Source organism: Macadamia integrifolia, chromosome 4 (genome assembly GCF_013358625.1).
Source record: "Macadamia integrifolia cultivar HAES 741 chromosome 4, SCU_Mint_v3, whole genome shotgun sequence".
In the NCBI taxonomy this organism is placed as follows: domain Eukaryota; kingdom Viridiplantae; phylum Streptophyta; class Magnoliopsida; order Proteales; family Proteaceae; genus Macadamia; species Macadamia integrifolia.
Window position 1 is genome coordinate 14,174,680 of NC_056560.1, and position 20,324 is coordinate 14,195,003.

The 20,324-nt window shown below is 39.9% G+C and overlaps 3 protein-coding genes across 14 annotated transcripts in view; 2 read left to right on the forward strand and 1 right to left on the reverse strand.

The window, feature by feature from the left end:
- Positions 1-5,591, reverse strand: part of LOC122076794 (uncharacterized protein YtfP) — a 6,560-nt gene extending 969 nt beyond the window's left edge. The window contains exons 1-15 of one of the 9 annotated variants that reach the window (XM_042642348.1): positions 5,306-5,591; positions 5,053-5,178; positions 4,538-4,597; positions 3,189-3,302; positions 3,002-3,089; positions 2,656-2,801; positions 2,464-2,565; positions 1,727-1,798; positions 1,543-1,642; positions 1,376-1,458; positions 625-702; positions 427-525; positions 297-347; positions 156-212; positions 33-74 (exon numbers count right to left, since the gene is read on the reverse strand). In XM_042642348.1, coding sequence (XP_042498282.1) covers positions 33-74; positions 156-212; positions 297-347; positions 427-525; positions 625-702; positions 1,376-1,458; positions 1,543-1,642; positions 1,727-1,798; positions 2,464-2,565; positions 2,656-2,801; positions 3,002-3,089; positions 3,189-3,302; positions 4,538-4,597; positions 5,053-5,178; positions 5,306-5,446 — 1,359 coding nt within the window. In that variant the 5' untranslated portion in view covers positions 5,447-5,591. Of the gene's footprint in view, positions 1-32; positions 75-155; positions 213-296; positions 348-426; positions 526-594; positions 703-1,375; positions 1,459-1,542; positions 1,643-1,726; positions 1,799-2,463; positions 2,587-2,655; positions 2,802-3,001; positions 3,090-3,188; positions 3,303-4,537; positions 4,598-5,052; positions 5,195-5,305 lie in introns of all 9 variants that reach the window. The other 8 variants (XM_042642346.1, XM_042642349.1, XM_042642353.1 and 5 more) reach the window with 8 other exon arrangements.
- Positions 5,592-5,769: 178 nt separating this feature from the next.
- Positions 5,770-7,711, forward strand: LOC122076793 (pentatricopeptide repeat-containing protein At1g59720, chloroplastic/mitochondrial). The gene has a single exon (XM_042642345.1). The coding sequence runs from the start codon at positions 5,778-5,780 to the stop codon at positions 7,596-7,598; it is 1,821 nt and encodes a 606-aa protein (XP_042498279.1). The 5' UTR covers positions 5,770-5,777; the 3' UTR covers positions 7,599-7,711.
- Positions 7,712-11,551: 3,840 nt separating this feature from the next.
- LOC122076641 (pentatricopeptide repeat-containing protein At1g18900-like) lies at positions 11,552-19,709 on the forward strand. Of its 4 annotated transcripts, none has more exons than XM_042642052.1 (3): positions 11,552-11,854; positions 11,996-12,155; positions 16,892-19,709. In XM_042642052.1, exon 3 carries the CDS (start codon positions 16,895-16,897, stop codon positions 19,520-19,522), a length of 2,628 nt encoding a protein of 875 aa, XP_042497986.1. In that variant the 5' UTR covers positions 11,552-11,854; positions 11,996-12,155; positions 16,892-16,894; the 3' UTR covers positions 19,523-19,709. The 4 variants fall into 4 exon arrangements, with proteins under 4 accessions (XP_042497986.1, XP_042497985.1, XP_042497983.1 ...); XM_042642051.1 differs by lacking the exon at positions 11,996-12,155 and adding an exon at positions 14,446-14,631; XM_042642049.1 differs by lacking the exon at positions 11,996-12,155 and having other exon boundaries at positions 14,446-19,709.
- Positions 19,710-20,324: the final 615 nt, after the last annotated feature.

The window sequence follows — 20,324 nt, forward strand, 5'->3', positions numbered from 1 at the left end:
ACCCCCACCCCCCCTAAAATCTGGTCCATTACCTGAAAGTTGAACCCACCAGTTACTCCATCAACATTCAATACCTACAAAGGTTTCAAATTGTTGGCATCATGAAGGGTCTCCAAAGGCAAAGCAAAAGAGTTTAAAAAAAAAGGAAATACTACCTCTCCTGCAAAGAATAGATTCGGTTGTTTCCTGCTTTCCATGGTGTTCAACGAGATCTTAAAGAAAGATGAGGAAGAAAGTTAAAGGATGAGGGAATATAAATATGAACAATAAATTATTTTGAAAGGGGAAGTGAGAACCTCAGATAGTGGGATGCCTCCAGCAGTGACAAATTCATCCTTAAATTGACCCTTCACGAAAAAATAGAGGTGAGTTTTTCTGAGGCATGAACATCAGCCAGAAATGTGCCAGTGGAAGATTCGACCATACCTTTCCTTTCACCCCAAATGAACACTGCTTCAGCAAAGAAACAACAGAAATAATGGAGTTATTGGAAACGGATGCCCACAAGATGTCTCCACTTATATGCTGTGTATCAATCATGAAATGAGTTGAATCATTTCAAATGAATAACTGTACATTGAGATTCAAATTTACATGCTTTGAAGAGTGGGGAGGCAATGTAACCTCGCGTTCCAAAATATATTTCCAAAATCTCTTCACCAAGCCAAAGTCCGGAGGAAATGAATTTAGAGCCTTTTGCTTCTGTAGGAAAATATTTTTGATTATGTATTAGTACATAAGTAAGCTAGGCATGGTACTCGGAGTACAATAAACAAGAAGCTTTAAGTCAGACTTGGTAAAGTAATTGCACCTATATAATATCAAATAATAGTTATACAAACATGGAGATATCAGTAAAAGCATGAAAAGAATGGGATGACAAACTCTTTGAAATATCCAGTTTGTAAAGACACTAGAGAATGAAACCAATTACAGCAGCGAAATGCATTAAACTATTCCCAAGACTACTTGATAAAGATAAAGAGGAGAGAGATCTTTAGGAAACACTACTCGCCCATGTTACTCTCTCTCGATACCCAAGATAATACCTCAGAATTACTTTCCTGCAAAAGCCAAAACCCTGGAAGCAAAAGGAAACACTACTATGCACATGGTACTCCTGCAAAAATGGCGGAACGGAATTTATGTAGCTGACTCAAACAATTTGGAGTACACTATCTTGAGTTGTGCAGCTGTGATGACCAGTAGAAAATGCTGGCTGTACCACCTGCTTCTCTGCCCCAACCCACATGCCTTCCCTTCTTCCCCGAAAATAGAAAGGAGTCACAGAAACCAGTTCCAACCAAAATTTTACAAAGTTAAACAAAAGAAATATAAGGTGAGAAAAGTTCAAGGAATAAGAATAGGACTAAACTGCAAACTGATCTTTGTGTTGAAAAAGGATGGACTTTGCATTTTCCAAATGTAGATCAGGGATAAAGTCTACAAAGAGTATTCCTGCATTCAGGTCCAAACACCATCAAATTGGATAAATACACAATTAACATGTAAAGATAGCTGAAATGAAAGAAATGTTCTTACCCTCATAAGCTGAACTGAAAAGATCACGTGCCCCCCAAGCAGATAAACGGAGAATCACTGGCCCACTAAGTCCCCAGTGGGTGATTAACATGGGCCCAACCTAAAACCCCAAATGTAATTGTAACATCAAGTCACTTATATAAAGGAGTTCCTACTTCCCAACATTCAAGCAAGAAAAACATGCCTGTGTAAGTTGGGGTATCTGCCTTTGGACATTTTCTAATTTTAGCTTTGCTTTAACTTTAGGGAAGGTGACCTAAGCACAAAAAAGATAGAAAAATTTTGATAACATAAGCCTCCCCAAAAAAAACAAAATAAAATTGAATTAAAACATTAATAGGTAGGATAAAAGTAGGTAATATTATAACCTATACTGTAAGTAAACTTAGTGCAAGTTATTTCAACCCAGGTAACAGTCATTATTAAGAAAATCAGATGATTAATACTCGGTAACCAACTGGGTATGCTATTCCAAAACATAAATACAATTGTCCAAGTTCAAGAAGCAACTGACTGCATACACCAATTGAGTACTTTAGCATTAAATGCAAGAGATATACACAATATACCATATCAAACAAAAGACACACATAAACTGAAAAAGAACCTCATTGCAACCAATATTTCTATTCTAGTTGAAAAGCAAGCTGTTTGTTTATTCTTGATAGAATTTCCCTGAATCTATTTCTGTGGAACCTTTATAATTATGTGAAGTTGCGACTATTTTTACAGCCTCTAATGCTTATTTACGTATAAGGAGGATGTGTCTCGAATGAGGGGGTAAAGAACCATATACTATGTTTGATTGTTAATGGAATATATGTGCCACACACACACACACACACACAAACGCACACACCAACTTTGTAGACAAACTGCAAGAAATATCGAGGAATCCAAATAGAATTTTGAGATCTTTACCCCAGCCAACTCTGCCAACTGTGCATCCTCAATCTTGAAAGTGAATAAACTTGGTACTGGATCTACAATTGAATGACCAAGTTGGGTGGCAAGAGTGTAGCCCTGTGACCATAGAAAAATCCACTGAACCCACAAATGGTAATAACATTATAAACGAGCCACAAAAAAAAAACAATGACAGTATCCTCAAACCTGCCGACTACTCCCACTTGCAATCAATAAATAATCAGCTTCAACATACTCAATAGGATCACTAGTACGTTTCTCAATCTTGATAATATACTTCCCACCAACAGTCGTAGACACATTTGTCACTGATTTGCCCGTCTGTAGTAAAACTAATTGAGGAATTTACATTTCAGTAATGGCTCATTCATAAACATATAACATCTTTAGGGGGAAGAAACCAGCCACAGTCAAGATTATATATAAGAAGATGCAAGAATATACGGACCCTTACATTGTAAGGATGATTTGAGTGTAAGAAAATTTTGTATCAAATAATAATACTGAATGTTTAACTGGGTCATAAACAAACCTCCTATTATCTTCAACTCAAACAGAAGGCAGTCAATGACAGAAGATGAACTGTCACTGACAGGAAATACCCTTCCATCATCCTCAGTCTAAGGACAGAAAGAAAAAAAAAAAGGTTTAATCGAATTAAAGTTTGCATAACAAAAAGGAAATACAGAGTAGAATACATGGATTTAAAAATAGTAAACCTTAAGCTCAACCCCATGATCAGAAAACCAAGAGATTGTGTCCCACGGTCCATGCATGCTGAAGAAAGAGCCTCGAAATTCCTTGTTACCCCTAGGGTAATGTTCTGCTAAAATCTACATCCAATGGAAAAATACAGAGAAAATTAGCAGGCCTATGCATCACATACATAGCTATTTTTCCATTTCATTGTCAACAATGAAGAACACAATGAGATGAAAAGAGAAAGGACATAAACTTTCCTTTACGTAATTTTTTCAATCCCACATCTTTTTCTCATTTGAACATCCATTGAGCCCCTAGAATTACTAAGAAAAATTATTCACATCAGATGAGTTCACTCTTATACTGGATCTAGTTCTAATGGTAGTGAAAGAGAAGCAGAAGTGGCTGGTTCAGCCAAAAACATTATCAACTGCACAAATGTATGTTCTGATTCTAGGATTCTCATAGAACCTTCTAAGGATCCTTTTCTTTTGTTTTATTATGTCAAAGGAAATCATGGTCAAATGAATTACTGAAGCATCATTTATTTATTTTTGTGTTCACGCAAGATCACCAAATGTGGAAATAGGCAGCACCTTTAAGCAAGGTATGACTGCACTAGGAAAAACACACACACACACACACACACTTCTTAATGGTCCAAGAGGGGATAGGTATCATAGGTTGGCTCAGAAAACCTTTTAATAAATCCCATTTCGCCTATGTCCAGAAACTCAGCCAGCATATGTGGTTTTGTTAGACTATAAATTACAGCAATAGCCCACTCAGCATCAAGTATATAAGATGCTAGAAGAAAAAAAAAAAAAAATATATATAAATATATATATATATATAGAGAGAGAGAGAGAGAGAGGAATTATTCAAAACTTATTCCTACAATTAGATTTTAGGTGACTAAACCAAAGAAATCCCTATTCTTCTTATGGCTTTATGACAGTTGAACCAAATAATTGTTCGTCACCCAAAACAAAAAAACTGATATTAATGCGCTACTTGACTGAAGTTATTCAAGGGAAACAAACCGTGGAGCTGAAATATCTCACTTAGAACACCTTTCAAATGATTACAAGGTATGATTGGATCAAATAAGCCCTTATGGAATCAATTATTCTTTACCCACAAATGTAATGCAGGCATTGGATTCAGCAATAATAATATCTCATAACATACCAAAACTAATTGTCACCCCACCAGTTCAGGCCTGTGGGAGATGTAAGGATTGATAAATAGAACAATTTTTTATTTGATTGAGAATTATATGAAGCAAAAGATATTTTAGCCCCTTGCATCAACAAACTCTACGTTCCTCACTTTTCAAGCGGATAATAAACAAAATATTGCTCACCATTTTGTCTGCACAATGCCCATTCGTTACATTGCATCGACCTCCTCCAGAAATTTTTACCTAAAATTATGGGAAATTTTAGTCAGCGACTAAGGAGGAGCAATCAAACAGCAGAACAGATAAGAAGCTTCAAAATTCAGAAATCTGAAGCACAGGTAGGATCCCAAGACCAACCCATTAATTCAATTTTTATAAGCATCCAACTAAGCGGGAACATGGCCTATCTAATCTCTGATTGGTATCATTGAATAGAGGATAGCTCTCCCAAGTCCCAAGTCTCAAGACTCAGCATTTACCATGATTTTCAAAACAAATATTTAGCCCATTTTAAATCCCAAACCATCATAGGAATTTGGAATACTGCCGCAGGCACGGAGAATCTCCAGAACTATAAATAATGGGTCATGCACACACTCCACATGTACGAGCCTGTTGACGTTTACCCCATCACAGTCCAAGTTTCCTCAAAGAACGCAACAGTAGATTGCATTTTGCAAATGAAGTAACGAACTGACCTTCGACAGAGGCTTCCCTTTCTCAATAACCATCACGCCCAAATGAGGTGCCACAGTTTTAGCTCTGATAGCGCCATAAATTCCAGCTGCACCACCTCCAACTACCACCAACAATTGTTCATTTCCCTAACAGAGAGAGGAACTATATGACAGTAAGAAGAAGAAAATGATGGCGATAACCATCAAAACAAAGGGTTCAATCCAGAAAGAGGAAGGGAAAAAAAAAAGGGGGTGGGGGGGTTGGAAAAATCACCTGTTGAGCCCTCGAGGTGCTTGAGGCAATAAATCTTCTCCCTCTGCCGGGGAAGAGGAATCCTCCATTACTTCTGAATATATTCGCAGTCTCTAAAGAACCTCCAAAATGGAATTGGAAGCGCGCCAAGGCGGACCTCATTCAGTTCAGTTCAGCTACACACTTGCAGAGTTGCGTGGTATTAAAATATCGAAACTTTTATTTGAATAATGCAAGTTTAATGAAATATTATCGTTATCCTCGCAAGCAACCCCACCACGTTCCCTCTTCAGTACTCGATAGTCGCAACTAGGGTTTCCGACTTCTGTTGAAAGAAATGACTCCAAATCGATGGTGACGTCTCCTCAAACCTCCATCTCTTCTTCTCTGTCGTTGTCCACAGAAATTTTGTGCGTCGCTCATCGCTATCGTTTAAGGGTCTGAAGCTCTGAACCAAACATGTCGTCTTATTGTCTCTTGAGGAACCACGAGTATGGGTTTGGTGGCGACACCAAGCCTACCTTCTCGTCTCTTTACCATCAACAACAACGAACAGGCATTTCCGAATCTGCTCGTCGCCGTGAAGGACTGCACAAGCATGTCCCAACTGAAACAAACTCATGCTCGAACCCTACGAATGGCGTCGGGCCATCATCCTGACGACACCCTCTTTTTATGCAGTCGAATTTTGCATTTCTCTGCCTTTAATGATCTCGATTACTCGTCTCGGTTATTTGACCAAATCGAGAACCCTAATTCATTCATATGGAACACTCTTATGAGAGGCTACGCCTGGAGCGTGGACTTCAAGGTTCAAGCCCTTGTCCTCTATCGGAGAATGTTGGTCGATGGTCGCGTTACTCCGGACAAGCACACCTTTCCTTTTGTTCTCAAGGCCTGCGCTTTCTTATTCGCCATGTCCGAAGGCGAACAGATTCATGCACATATTTTGAAACTTGGGCTTGATTCGGATACGTATGTGAATAACAGCCTCATTCATTTCTATGCCACCTGTGGATGGTTGGCTCTAGCGCGGAAGGTGTTTGAGAGAATGTCTGAGAGAAGTTTAGTCTCGTGGAATGTTATGATTGATGGGTATGCTCAATCTGGAGACTCTGTCACTGCATTACAACTTTTCATTGAGGTCCAGAAATTGTTCCAACCAGATGGGTTTACACTGCAGAGCGTTATATGTGCTTGTGCCGGCCTGGGGGCTCTCTCTTTAGGGATGTGGGTTCATGCGTATGCCCTCAAGAAGTGCAAAGCAGAGGTAATTAACGATGTTTTAATGAACAACTCACTACTGGATATGTACTGCAAATGTGGATCGTTACATATGGCTCGCCAAATCTTCGGGACAATGCCGAAACGAGATGTAACTTCTTGGAATTCCATGATTCTAGGATTTGCTACTCATGGGCAGGTTGAGGAAGCTCTAGAGGCTTTCAGTTGCATGTGTGAAGCCGATGATAAGTGTTTGCCCAATTCCATCACCTTTGTTGGTGTTCTGAGTGCATGTAATCATGGAGGTCTTGTTAATGAGGGACTTAGATACTTTGATTTGATGATCAGTGAGTGCAAAATAGAAGCTCAACTAGAACACTATGGTTGCATAATTGATCTCCTCGCCCGTGCCGGACTCTTAGAAGAAGCTCTGAATCTTGTTTCAAACATGCCCATGAAGCCTGATGTTGTTATCTGGAGAAGTCTTCTTGATGCTTGTTGCAAGAAAAATGCTACAATCGAGCTCAGTGAAGAAGTGGCTAAACAAGTTCTTGAGTCAGAAGGAGGAATCTGTAGTGGTGTCTATGTGCTCTTGTCAAGAGTCTATGCCATTGCTAACCGTTGGGATGAGGTTGGGTTGATCAGGAAATTAATGAGTGACAATGGCATAACTAAAGAACCCGGATGCAGTTCAGTACATGTAGATGGTGAGGTTCATCAATTTCTAGCTGGGGACACATCACACTCTCAAACCAAAGAGATCTACCAAGTTTTGGATGTGATTGAACAGAGACTTGAATCAGTGGGTTACGTACCAGACTTGTCACAAGCGGCTATGGTTGATGAAATTGAAGATGGGAAGCAGCATTCGCTTCGGCTACACAGTGAAAGACTTGCCATTGCTTTTGGGCTTCTCAAGTCCACACCAGGAGTGCCAATTCTCATATTTAAAAATCTACGGGTCTGCAATGATTGTCACAGGGTAACTAAACTGATCTCAAGAGAATTTAAAGTGGAGATTGTTGTTAGGGACCGCGTTCGATTCCATCATTTCAAAGATGGTTCATGCTCTTGCATGGATTATTGGTGATATTCTTCTCTTCTTCTTCTTTATTCAATTTTACTACACAGAAGTGTAAATGGATGATTGAAAATACGAAGGAAAAAAAAAATGGAGGTAAATATCTGAATTTCAACCTTAAATTTTATTAACGACCAATCTAAACTACTTTTTAGACATCCGACTGGTGAAAATATTGCACAATTGTTCCAGTAAAAAAAAAAAATCGATGATTTTTTCTATAAAATTTTAATTTTGTAAATAGATAGACTTCGAGGTCTCTTATTAGACGCCAATGTTTAACATCGGATTGATTGAATAAAATTTTAATTTTGTAAATAGATAGACTTCGAGGTCTCTTGTTTATATGTAAAGTTATAGGCAAGATAGAGATGATCCAGTGATGAAATAAAGCTTCGAAAAAATCTTCTATTATTGGTTTTGCTTTTTACCCCTACCCGTGCATGGCATTGTCATGATTCTCCTGCCTCAATATTGATTGAAAACATGCACTAATTATGGGATAGGAGTAGAAAAGCTTTTTCCCATCCTCGAAATGATAAAATAGCTTCTAAAAAGAAATGGATGGGAGACAATTCAAGGGAATACCCCAATACATAGGAAAGTTATTTGAGTCCAAAATTCGATGTGGACAAAAGTGCCCTCCAAGTATTGTTAAGACTATAAATTGTTTTGGTAATGAAGTATGAGGAGAATAACACAGTTGGGCACAGGAAACTCAATCCCTAATCATGTTTACGGAGATGGTTTCCTATGTTGCCATTGGGAGGAATCTACATGTCGTGGCAATGGTTGTCTTAAAAGATGTATCATTCATATAGGACCAAATATTCAGGATAGTTGAGAAGATAATAAATCATGTGAGAGGAACTGCACTTTAGTGTTGTGGGGAAATATTTTCCTTATATTTATTTATGGGAGAGATTCTTTTTCTTTTTTTAAGGGTAATTTACAGCGCCACCCCTTGGAGAATGCCAGTATTATAGGAACATCCCCTCTTTTTCATCAAATTATGCTCAGACCCCTTGTTGGTAGTCTCCGTTAAGTAAAAAATTGAAATGATATTTTTACCCTTTTAACTAAAACAAATAAACAAAACTAATTACAGTAATATATAAATTTAAAATGGAATATTTACTCACCATCTCGAGAGTCAGTAGAGGCAGAGGCGCCGTGAATTCCTCTGGTATAGCACACCAGAAACAACAACAATTGGATTGCCATGGGAAAATCTCAACCTTCATCCTTTCCCTTCTCACCTTGCCTTAACGAAATGTGATTTGGTCCCAAAAATAAAAGAAAAAGGGTGTCGGATTTTCTGATCAGACACTGCTCTTCATGAGTACAGAAGATTAAATTCCATCTTGGTTCTTCTTTTTATGGGTATTGTGAAATGGGAGTTTTTGGTGTTGTTTCTACAAGACCATCACCATCATCGCTGCTACCACTACTGTTGCTCTTCAAGGAGGTAGATCATCGTGACGAAGTGGAAGTTACGATTCAGTGGTGAATCAATGAAAGCTTCAGAAATTTCGATAAAATCAAGCAAAAGCGAAGGAGAAGTCAAGAGTTTCAGTAGAGCACAAAAGCCTCCATTCAGACCAGCTAAGGATGACACAAAGCCAGCTCTTCAAGATCCTATATTGCGATCGGACCCAATTGAGATGGAGGAAGCGGTTTTGCGGTTGGCCTCTTTTCTGATCATTGAACAAAAACCCCAACCCAGATGAAAGAAAATTGAGGGTTACTTCCATGTTTCATGCTTCATGTATTTTGACATGAATTGGATTTTGAACTCAATTTTGTTTTAGTAGAACTCTTCAGTGGAACTCAAATCTCACATTTATAGTAGCAGAGCCAGCAATTGCAATTTAAAAAAAAAAAAAAAAGTAGATCGTTGTGACGATTGAGTTCAACTTCAACCCCGACCATCCTCATCCAATTCTTTTATAGCTAGCAAAATAATAGAATACCAATTTACATAGTGGATTTGAACGCAAATCCCATCACTGGGTATATCTTTAGCCCATTAGCTCCCTTGAACCTCACAAACAACCCTTCAAACCGGATTATGATTCAAGCATAGATCCGAGAGATTTTCATGCCGGCACTGAGCTTCACCATGACTGATGGGAAGATCGTTTCTTGGGTGAAATCCGAAGGGGATAATTACTGATACGGAACAAAGCGATCGAGGACATGCTTGAATGAAACATTTCTAAAATATGGAATAAGTAATGGAAGTGGTATCTGCATCGCCATTATTTCTTTAGTACCACCTCCCAATCCCTTACTGGTCACGTTGTGGATGTAATAGAGGGGCATAAAGCACTGTATCTACACCTGAATCAACCCATCGATATGGAGAGATTCCAACTGGAAAAAAATGCAATTGCTTTTGCAGACAAGCACTTTCAAAATGATGAGATATGTCCTGTTCGGCTGAGTGATGGCCTACAATATATTAAGTTAGCGTTTAAATAAGATAACGAAAAGGCCCTCTAAAGGGAAGCCGCCCAGTGTTGGAAATCGAATGACGAGTGATCTTAACTGAAGAACCACCGTCAGTGACCTCGACATCTCCGATGAAAGTTTCGATCCATGCCGAATCTTTTCAACAAAAAAGAGAGGTCCCAACTCGCAGCTAGGGTTACAAAAGAGAAAACGAGAAATGCGACGAAGAAAGCGTACCTAGAGATGGAAAACTCGCCATTATCACAGCGTCATCAACCGACGAGAGCTGTTCATCTTAGGTCGCACGGTTGGGAGAAGTTCTGATGGAGATCCGTGGGGTGTTGATGTCAGCATTTCGAGGGATTTGGGGTTAAGGAGTGTGTGTAAGTGAGGGTACTTCAATATTTTGAAAGGTATTATGGTATTTAGGAAAAAAAGAAACTGCTGACATCAACATTTGAGACATATTCTATAACAGAGACTGACAGTAGGGGGTCTGAGCATAATTTGGTAAAAGATAGTGGATGTTCCTACAATTCTGACATTCTCCAGGGGGTGGCACTGTAAATTACCCTTTTTTAATAAACAAAAGAGGGGATTTCGATGATGCATAAAGTGTAGTTTTGCACCAATAAAGAGGGAGGATGATGAATAGTCAAATATGGGCATTTATTGATAAAAGGTGTGCAATCTATGGGTGCGATGTGAGAAGTATGCACAAAAATTCGCACGCTGGTGTGCACAAGAATTAAGTTCACAGTATTACAACCAATATTAGTCGTCAAAAAACTTGATATCAATATGTCTCGGCCGTATTAGCCTATGTCAATTGATTTTACCCCCAAGTATTTTGATAACTTTTTTTTTTTATACTATTGCACCACCGATACAGTATATGTCATTATTGGAACTGGCCATGGCCACAGTCGCTCATGCTCTAGTTTTTCTATATTATTGAATCGATTTTTTTTTTTACCAAAAAAAGAAAGATTATTGACTTCCTACCATAATAGGTGGGGTTTTTCAATTTAAGTAGCAAAGTAATCATCTTGTACGATCCTATGTCAGAGAAACACCACTTGGTGTAGTGTTTGTTGCCAGTACTAAGGGGGAGTCCACTCTCCCCCATGTAATCCCCCACCCCTCATTCCCAAACTAGCCGTCCTCCTCTCTTGGAGTGTGGATCAAGTCTTCATACAACAATGATTCTTGGTGTTTAATCTACACTTGAACTAATGATTCTTGGTGTTTAATCTACACTTGAACTCCACTTAAAATAAAAATCAATTAAAAAAAAAAAGAAGGAAAAATTAAGTCCTCGTAGATATTATTATTTCCGGTAAGAGTATGGTCCAACCATTGAACTCTACCGTGCACCATAATTCTATGTCCCGTCGTCTGGGAGTGTTTTGACATTAATTATGGTGCATGGTAGAGTTCAATGGTTGGACCCAGCCTAGCCTTTATCAAATGAAAATAGGAATTTGAGGTTACGAAGAAACACGGCTCAGACCGGACGTGGAGCCGTCTGAACCGTGGACTGTGCATCGAGGGGAGGGGACAACGGGGCACAGACTAGAGAAAGCGCACTATGATACGAAGGAAGAAAGAGATATTATTAGGGTGTGAACTGTGAAGCTGAAAAGAATTGATTTTTTTTGTTTTCATTTTTCTTCAATCGCTGCTTCCAACTACTCTGGAACTGACGGCGGAGGAGGGGGGAGCCTGAACCTCTCCTTCGTTCTTCACGCTCGTATCTCCCTATTCCCTCCTGTTTCCGAGCAAGACTATGAATCAGAGACTGTTTTAAGGTATCTCTCTCGCTCTCTGTCCATGGTATTTTTCTTCTGTTGGTTGCTTTGCTCTGTTGGATATTTTATATTTATTTATTTATTTATTTATTTTTTTTTTTGCGCACATAACATGTTTGTGCTTGCTATATCCTAATGAAGATGAACGTGCAACGGAGTTTGTTTTTGTTTCTGTTGATTAAAGCCATGACCTTTCCGGGAGTCTCTGAGGATGATCAAGTCTTGCTCGATGTGCCTAAACGGTTTTCTCAACCTTGGTAGATGAACATAATCTACTAGGGGAAGAAACTTTTTGTTAGTGGTAAGAATCAAAGAACCAATTCTGCCATTGGGTGGGGGGGGGTGTTTGAGCCGTGGCAGTGCTGAAAGGGCAAAGGTACTATAGTTTTTTTTTTTTTGGGGGGGGGTTGGGGTGGAACGGATATTTGGATTCCATGACTGGAAGATACCAAAGGTAAGAATTCCATACGGGTACAACTCTTATTGGAACAAAGTGGAAAAAAAAAATGCGATTTTCAGTGAAGGGAATGTCCAATGTGATCGCCATCTCAACTAATACAAATTGGTACTTTCTTTGCTATCTGTCTTCCAAATACATGTTTGAAATACGCAAGTTATAGTGGTAAAATTTGGAACTAAGACGACTCATAAACTGAATTTGAGATTTTGAAAAATATAAGTGGGTGGGGTGTGAGGAAATCTTTTAGTCTTGGGACTTTATTTTGCATAGGGCAATTTACACTTAACAGGCTGACAACCTGGCCTAGCAAATGTTAAATCATTACTTATTAGAAGTTAAAAACACTTCTATACTTCCTTTTGTTGTGCAGAAAATAAAGGCATTTGATGCATTTTTGTGTCCTTAAGTCACATCCACTGTTGTTCATTCTACTTGTTTTAATTAGTTTTTTCTATGGGGTGCTTAAGTGCTTTGCTAACTTGTCATTTACTTATTCCTTCCCCCCTCCCCCCTTGAAATTTTTATCTGTCTTCTCAGTTCATCTTTTGAGGTGTAGTTAGGTGATAGCTCTCTAAGAATTGCAAGATCCATGTGCTGTTGAGATTTACCAAGGAGATAGTGCTCTATGAACACAAAAGTTATGTGTTCAATAAGTATAAATGGGAAATATTTAGGGAGTTTAATGATGATCAAGATATTGGTACATGATGAGAACAAAGGTTGGGAGAGGTGGCTCCAGTAGTTTTCACAATTGTTTCCACTAGCCTTTGTCTCTGTTGCTTTGTTCCGCAAGTTGGAGAGGAGGTGCAACTATACGGAGATTCTTTATCACTATTGTTGACTTTCTTTTGCAGATGAGTGAGGTTAATGTAGATCCTAAAAGGGTGGGTAGTGTTTGACATCGTTTTCAAGGTAGGTGTTTCGGTTTTGGTTAAAGACACTGATTATCATTACCAGCTGTGATCAATTTAAAGACTGCACAAAGTGGAGGGGGAAGTGACAAGGTGGCATTGTTTAAGTGGCAATCACTTTACCCTGTGGGAGTTTGTCTTTTTTTTTTTTGTGAGTAAAAAATTCATTACCAAATAGAAGAAAAATATACAGCCCCTAAAGAGGGGAAGAGGAGAGAAAAAACAAAACCCCAGACTCAAGGGGTGGGCTATCCTGATAATGGAGCTAGAGGGCTCCCAGGAATTTACAATGTGACAGTTTCTAGGGGAGGGAAGTGGATCAAAGACGAGAAATCTTGGCCTTAACACCAAAAGAGATGGAGCTCCAAATCTTATCCAGAGATCGAGAGTTGGATGTCCTCCTATTATTTCTTTTCATCTAGATTTGATTTATGGTTGCACAGAAGGCGAGCTTTCCCACAGTATCACTAATAGACTTTTCCTGAAAAGTCATATCAACCCAATCCATTATCTATGGAATGTGAGAATTCTTCTATTGGATGGCCAACACTTGGCAAGGATCCCTTTCTAGACAGAGGATGAGACAGTGCAGGAAAAGAAGAGATGCTTGACACTTTCAGGTTCCATGCCGCATAGGGTGCACATAGGGTCCACTAATGTGCAGGCAAAGAATTTGGAAAAACTCTCCAAGTTGTGAAGCTTTGGCGGAGGATGTGATGCTTGAACCAGATGAGATTGTGACTAGGGGAGGGCTGACCATGATTTCTGACAAGCTCCCAAGCAGCCCTTGAAGAGAAGACCTTTGAGGAGGAAGGCAACCAGATTATTTTCTGGTTGTGTGAAAAATCTGATTATTGTCAAATCCAATATTTAAGCAAATGCATGCATACTCTACAATCATAAGGGTTGAGGTAACTTTGACAAATACATACCTTGTCTTATGCTCATCAATCATAATGGTAGATGCAATTCTTAACCAATTTCTGCTTTACCTTGTTCTCAAAGCCAATGGAATTTTTATTCTTTATTATTCCCCTCCTCTCCTACTGGACAGTGCTTAATCTTGTGACTGTAATGTTGGTAACATTTTGCTGCACTACCTTTGATAATAACTATGTTATTTGCACTATGCTGGTGTCTTGAAATCTGATAGTTCATAGCTCTATGATGACATTTGGAAGGTGTTGAAGTGGTCCATTGTGATGATTGCTTGTTTACAGGTGAACGGAAGTGGTGGCACTCCCAGCCAGCCTGGAATTCTGAGCTAGGGTGGTTCTGGCAGTGCCTCGTCGAACATGAACTTGCATACTGTGACAGCACTATTGTTGCTCCAGCATAGCTATTTTCAAAAATACGAATCTGGAAAGTAGAAACTATAATTTCCCTTTTTGAGATCCCTAAAAATTGTAAGATTGCCTCCAAGCATCTACTGTCAAGGACTGAGCGGTCATTTCCTAAGTCTTCCTCGCTTCACCTTCTTGTGTACTGATAGCATGAGATGATGAGAAACCCTGGTTTTGAACAAACAGTGGAAACATGGACAAACAAGGAGTGCTATTTGGGTGGTTCATGTGTTTGAAATGTTTGCCACCTTCAAGAGCAAAGCTCTTATTCTGCCTCTGGTGCTATGGGTAATTTGGTTGTGGCAATGGAGATGGCTAAAAGGGTGAAGGAGAGACATAAGAATGAATAACCCATTTTTCTTTGTGGGAGTGATTATTTTTCTAACTTGTTTGTTAAATTAAAAAGAAATAAGAATAGAAAAGACTATTGGGGAGAGAGAGTCATTACTTTGTTTCTGTTGGACAGAGGGAGTCAGGGGCCCTGTTCCCTCCTTGGCCCCTTGCAATCTGTTCGGGGTAGGGTAGAGGGGCATCATTCCTTCACTTTTGCCACCAGGAAGTGCTGAGGGAGAGGAAAGAGAAGGAAGGGGTCAAATCCCCAACAAGCCCTTAAGCCTTAGATGCTTCCATAGAGCACCACATGAGTCATGGCCTCTAACTTGGATGAAACTGCGTCAGATGGTGCAGCTTGTAATTTGGATGAAATTACATACAGTGACCCCAATTTAAGAACTACGCATGCAGTGATACAGGGGCATAAAGCATCGGTGCCAAGCCTTTGTTTCCTATTCTCGTAACAAACAGTAATCATTTTCAGTGGAGTAAAAATTTTTGTTTTATTTTATTTTAATTTATGGAGCCTTATTTTTAAACGATATAGTTTATTTTTTAGGTAATGCAATAGTTGTTACTGAATTTGCGTTCCTCTATACTGATTTTAATTTGGGGAGATATACTTAGCTCCTGGCAGTGTTGGTTCCTTTGGCACTGCAGAAAGAGAAGATTTGATGAAATACATTTATACGCTTATTTCTTTGCACGAAGGCTGTGAAATTGATATATAAGCTGGACTTTCAATTTTCAAGTGCATCTTTGTTTCTTTAGAGACGTTATAATTGTCATTGTGCCTTGTCATATACAATTTTTTTATTTTATCTCTTTGATGCAGATTGTTTATATTTGAAACTCTTGTATTACTTCGTTTCTGTCAGATCATGATTAGTTTTCTCAGAAAATCTAGTCATTTCAATACGGTCAGACTTTGAACTTTATGTCTTAGAGGGTAGCATGTATACCGTTCTCATGATGATGTCGTAATTTGGTCACGATGATTATGAATGTACAAGAAGCATAATAAGCACAAACGGATTCTGGGTGGCCACAGTTAAGTTAAGGTCAACTGGAGGTTTTCTTCACTCCTATTTGCTTCATTTGTGAGCATTAAAGGAGATGCGAATCATTGGGGACTGTCTATTCTTTCATTGTTCATTTTCTTTGAATTCTGGCATCATCTTCTGGCTTGTTTGATCTGGACTGGATTTTCACTGGTGTGTCATTGATTTATTGCAATTCTGGCCATTTTCTCCATTTGGTGAAGGGGAAGCTTCTCTGAAGATTGTCCTTATTGCTAGATATTGGTCCATTTTGGAGGAAAGGATGCAATATTCTTTATTAATCACCATAGGAGAGAGAAATCTATGTATCTATTAAACAAATTATGCAATATCTCTGAAGCTAGTAAATTGATATTTTCGTACAAATTTGTTCAGAAGAGTTGCAGTCAACTTTTTTATTAAGAGATGGCATTTTATCATTTTCTATATTTTCCAATGCACATTGGCCTGTTTCCCCCTGCCACTTAGGAGGGGGGGGGGCAGGGGAGGTGGATATATTGAAGCTAAACTTCGATGGATGCTTGCAAACCTGCTGGAGTGGAAGCTCTCAAGAGAGAGTGATGGTGGTTCTCCTGGGGCTGGGCTGATGGCCTTTCTTTTTTGGGTTGAGGGTGGCCCATTCTGAGGACTGATGTTTGGTTGACTGTGCTGCTGTATAGTGCATGCAATCAACATTTCACTGTGGAATGCAATTCCACTGATGATGAGTAAACCATTTCTTTTTTTCTTTTTGTTTGGTGGTGGGGTGGGGGTGATCTCTCATTTAATCCGAACCTTGACTGCTTCCGTGATTATCTTATTCCATTGGAAGCTTAAATCTGTGAATGCTACAGCAGACAAGCTAGTAAACAATGTGAGGTTGAACTAGTTATTTGTTGTTGGAACTAGTTAATTACATTTGGTAACTCTGAATCTGCTTGCTTATGCAGACAATGTTAAGAACAAAACAGCTTGGTACCTTTTCCCATTGTGCGAGGACTTTCTTCCTTAGTGGTTCACGTTGTAGTACTGCAGATGGAAGTTCATGTGTCTGCACTGAAGACGAGACCTGTGTCTCACGGAAGCAGCAAAGAAGTAATGAAGTTCTGCTTCCACAAAAGACCCCAGAACAAGCACAAAGTCCACTTTCAGGAGATGCAGTGGGAACAGTTGGTCATCACAGAGCAGAGAGTGGTGTCTATCGAGCTCCAGTGCCACATATACCACCTACTCCTGCTTCTTCAGCAAGGTTTGGTGATGCAAATTATGTTAGTGGCAATGTCATTGATGCTCAGAAGAATTTGGTGCCTACATCCACTCTTGTTTCTGACCACTTTGTTAAGGCTGGTATTGCAGCAGTTAGTTTCCTTTATGATTTGGCTAATTACAAGCTTCCTACATCAGATGGAAGTGGGGCACTTTTGTTGCCCCAGAACTGTATGGTTGATTCTACTAGGCCTATTTCCAATGTAAGGTCATCAAATGGGAAGCCCCATAAAAGTGGCTACTCCAAATCTCATGGAAAACCATCAGTTGATGTAGCAAGAGGGTCACACTCTACAGCTCACTATAATGGTTCAAAAGGTAAAGCTGAAAAACCTGGAACTGGTACAGAGAAAGGTTTTGACCGTGTATCAAGCACAGCAGCAAGGAATTCTGTAAATACCCACGGCTTGGCTTCAGATTCTACTGATGGGAGGCAGTCCATACCACAGCGACAGGGTGATTCCTATCACTTCGTTGCCAAGTCCAAGGCAAAAGGACGGACTTCAGAAGGTAAAGTTTTTGGAGGCATTTCTGAAGGCATTAAATCAGTTGATAGGGTTCAGAAGCCCCAGAGATGTGCAAAAATGCCAACAGGAACCACCTCAATGAGCCGGCAGTCTGTAAATGCTGGGCAGGCTGTGGACCGTGCTAACCATATTCTGCAACAGATGAAGTGGGGGCCAGCAGCAGAACAGGCTCTTGGGAATCTTTGCTCATTCAATGCCTATCAAGCGAATCAAATTCTGAAGCAGCTTCAAGATCATTCAGTTGCTCAAAATTTTTTCTACTGGTTGAAACACCAGCCAGGGTTTAAACATGATGAGCATAGTTACACCACCATGGTTGGTGTTCTTGGTCGTGCCAGACAGTTCAGCGCAATAAACAAGTTGTTGGATGAGATGGTCAGGGATGGCTGCCGCCCTAATGTGGTTACATACAACCGATTGATTCATAGTTATGGCCGGGCAAATTACATGGGTGAAGCGATCAATGTTTTCTACCAGATGCAAAAAGCTGGATGCAAACCTGATCGAGTAACCTACTGCACACTAATTGATATCCATGCGAAGGCGGGGTTTCTTGATGTTGCAATGGACATGTATCAGAGGATGCAAGAGGTGGGTCTTTCTCCTGATACATTTACATACAGTGTGATAATCAACTGCCTTGGGAAAGCCGGTCATCTAGCTGCTGCTTACAAGCTGTTCTGTGAGATGATTGCTCATGGTTGTGTTCCCAATTTGGTTACATACAATATCATGATTGCATTGCAAGCAAAGGCGAGGAACTACCCTAGTGCATTAAAACTGTACCGGGACATGCAGACTGCTGGATTCCGACCTGATAAGGTGACATACAGCATTGTAATGGAGGTCCTTGGTCATTGCGGCTATCTTGATGAAGCAGAAGCTGTCTTTGCAGAGATGAAACTCAATAATTGGGCTCCTGATGAACCTGTATATGGTCTCCTGGTTGACTTGTGGGGAAAAGCTGGTAACGTTGACAAGGCTCGAGGATGGTATCTAGCGATGCTCAATGATGGTCTACGCCCGAATGTTCCAACATGCAATTCGTTGCTTAGTGCATTCCTTAGAGTATTCCGTTTCTCTGATGCTCATGATGTGCTGCTGAGCATGATGAGATTGGGTCTGCAACCTTCGCTGCAGACATATACTTTGCTCCTTAGTTTCTGTACAGAAACACAATCACCACTGGAAATGGGCTTTTGTTGTAAGCTTATGGCTATCACTGGCCACCCTGCTCATGGATTCCTACAGTCCCTGCCTGCTGCAGAACCAGACGGGAAGAATGTACGAGCTCATGCTAGCTACTTCTTGGACCTTATGCACAGTGAGGATAGGGAGAGCAAGAGGGGACTTGTGGATGCAGTCATAGATTTCCTTCATAAATCAGGCCTCAAGGAGGAGGCAGGCTCAGTCTGGGAGGTTGCCGCACAGAAGAATGTCTATCCAGATGCAGTAAGGGAGAAAAGATCCTGCTATTGGCTTATCAACCTTCATGTTATGTCAGATGGAACTGCGGTTACAGCCTTGTCAAGGACGCTTGCCTGGTTTCGCAGGCAAATGCTTGCATCAGGCATTGGACCCAATCGCATCGACATTGTGACTGGATGGGGCCGGCGCAGCAGGGTAACTGGATCTTCTCTTGTCAGGCAAACAGTGGAAGAGCTGCTTCATATGTTTCAGTTTCCTTTCTTTACTGAAAATGGTAACTCTGGGTGTTTTGTGGGGTGTGGTGAGCCTCTCGGCAGATGGTTGCTTCACCCCTATGTGGAGCGAATGCACTTGTTATAGCTGGTGATCTTTGTTCATTTTGTAGCATAGATGTAATTTTGTTTTGTAAAGAGGAATTGTGGTTCTTCTTATTTTGTATTATGAAATTTAACTTGAATGCTGTTCTTATGAATAGCAATGTTGAATCAAGTAGGTTGTTGAGTTTCAAGATTATCTTCTGAATGACACCATTTGATTTTTCTTGGTATTGCATTTGCACGGACATTCCTCTTCAATGAAGTCATACCCCTCATTGATTAAATTAAAATCATATATATATATATAGAGAGAGAGAGAGAGAGAGAGAGAGAGAGAGAGAGAGAGAGAGAGAGAGAGAGTTCATTCTCCAGTCTCCATAACAGAATTTGTTCACTGTTCATGACAGTGCAGATGACTACAAATCAATAGATGTGGGAAAAAGCCTGGGTTTTTGTTACAATAAGGTACACCATGGCTACCAATTGTGGAAGCAGATAGGGACTATTGCTGTTGCCATTATTTAAGAGTTTTTACCTCCATTCCCTGCTCCCTCCAACTGGGTTAGGGTCTCCAGCTTTGTGGGTAATGCAGAAGCAGGAATAACTGCATTACTGACATGCCAAAGGTGCGTTCTAGGCTGAGGGTCTGCCACTTCACTGACAATTAATGTGATTTCCATCTTTGCTTGTCAGGCTTGAGTTTTATTCCTAGGGGTTTCCATAGCGATTAGTGTGACTGCATAAGCTTGGAGTGAAGGATTCTGCACCTACTCTATTTTTTTATTTTATTTTATTTTTCTCTTTTTTAGTGGGGGAGAGTGACACTGAGAGCAGCAGTGTTGCTT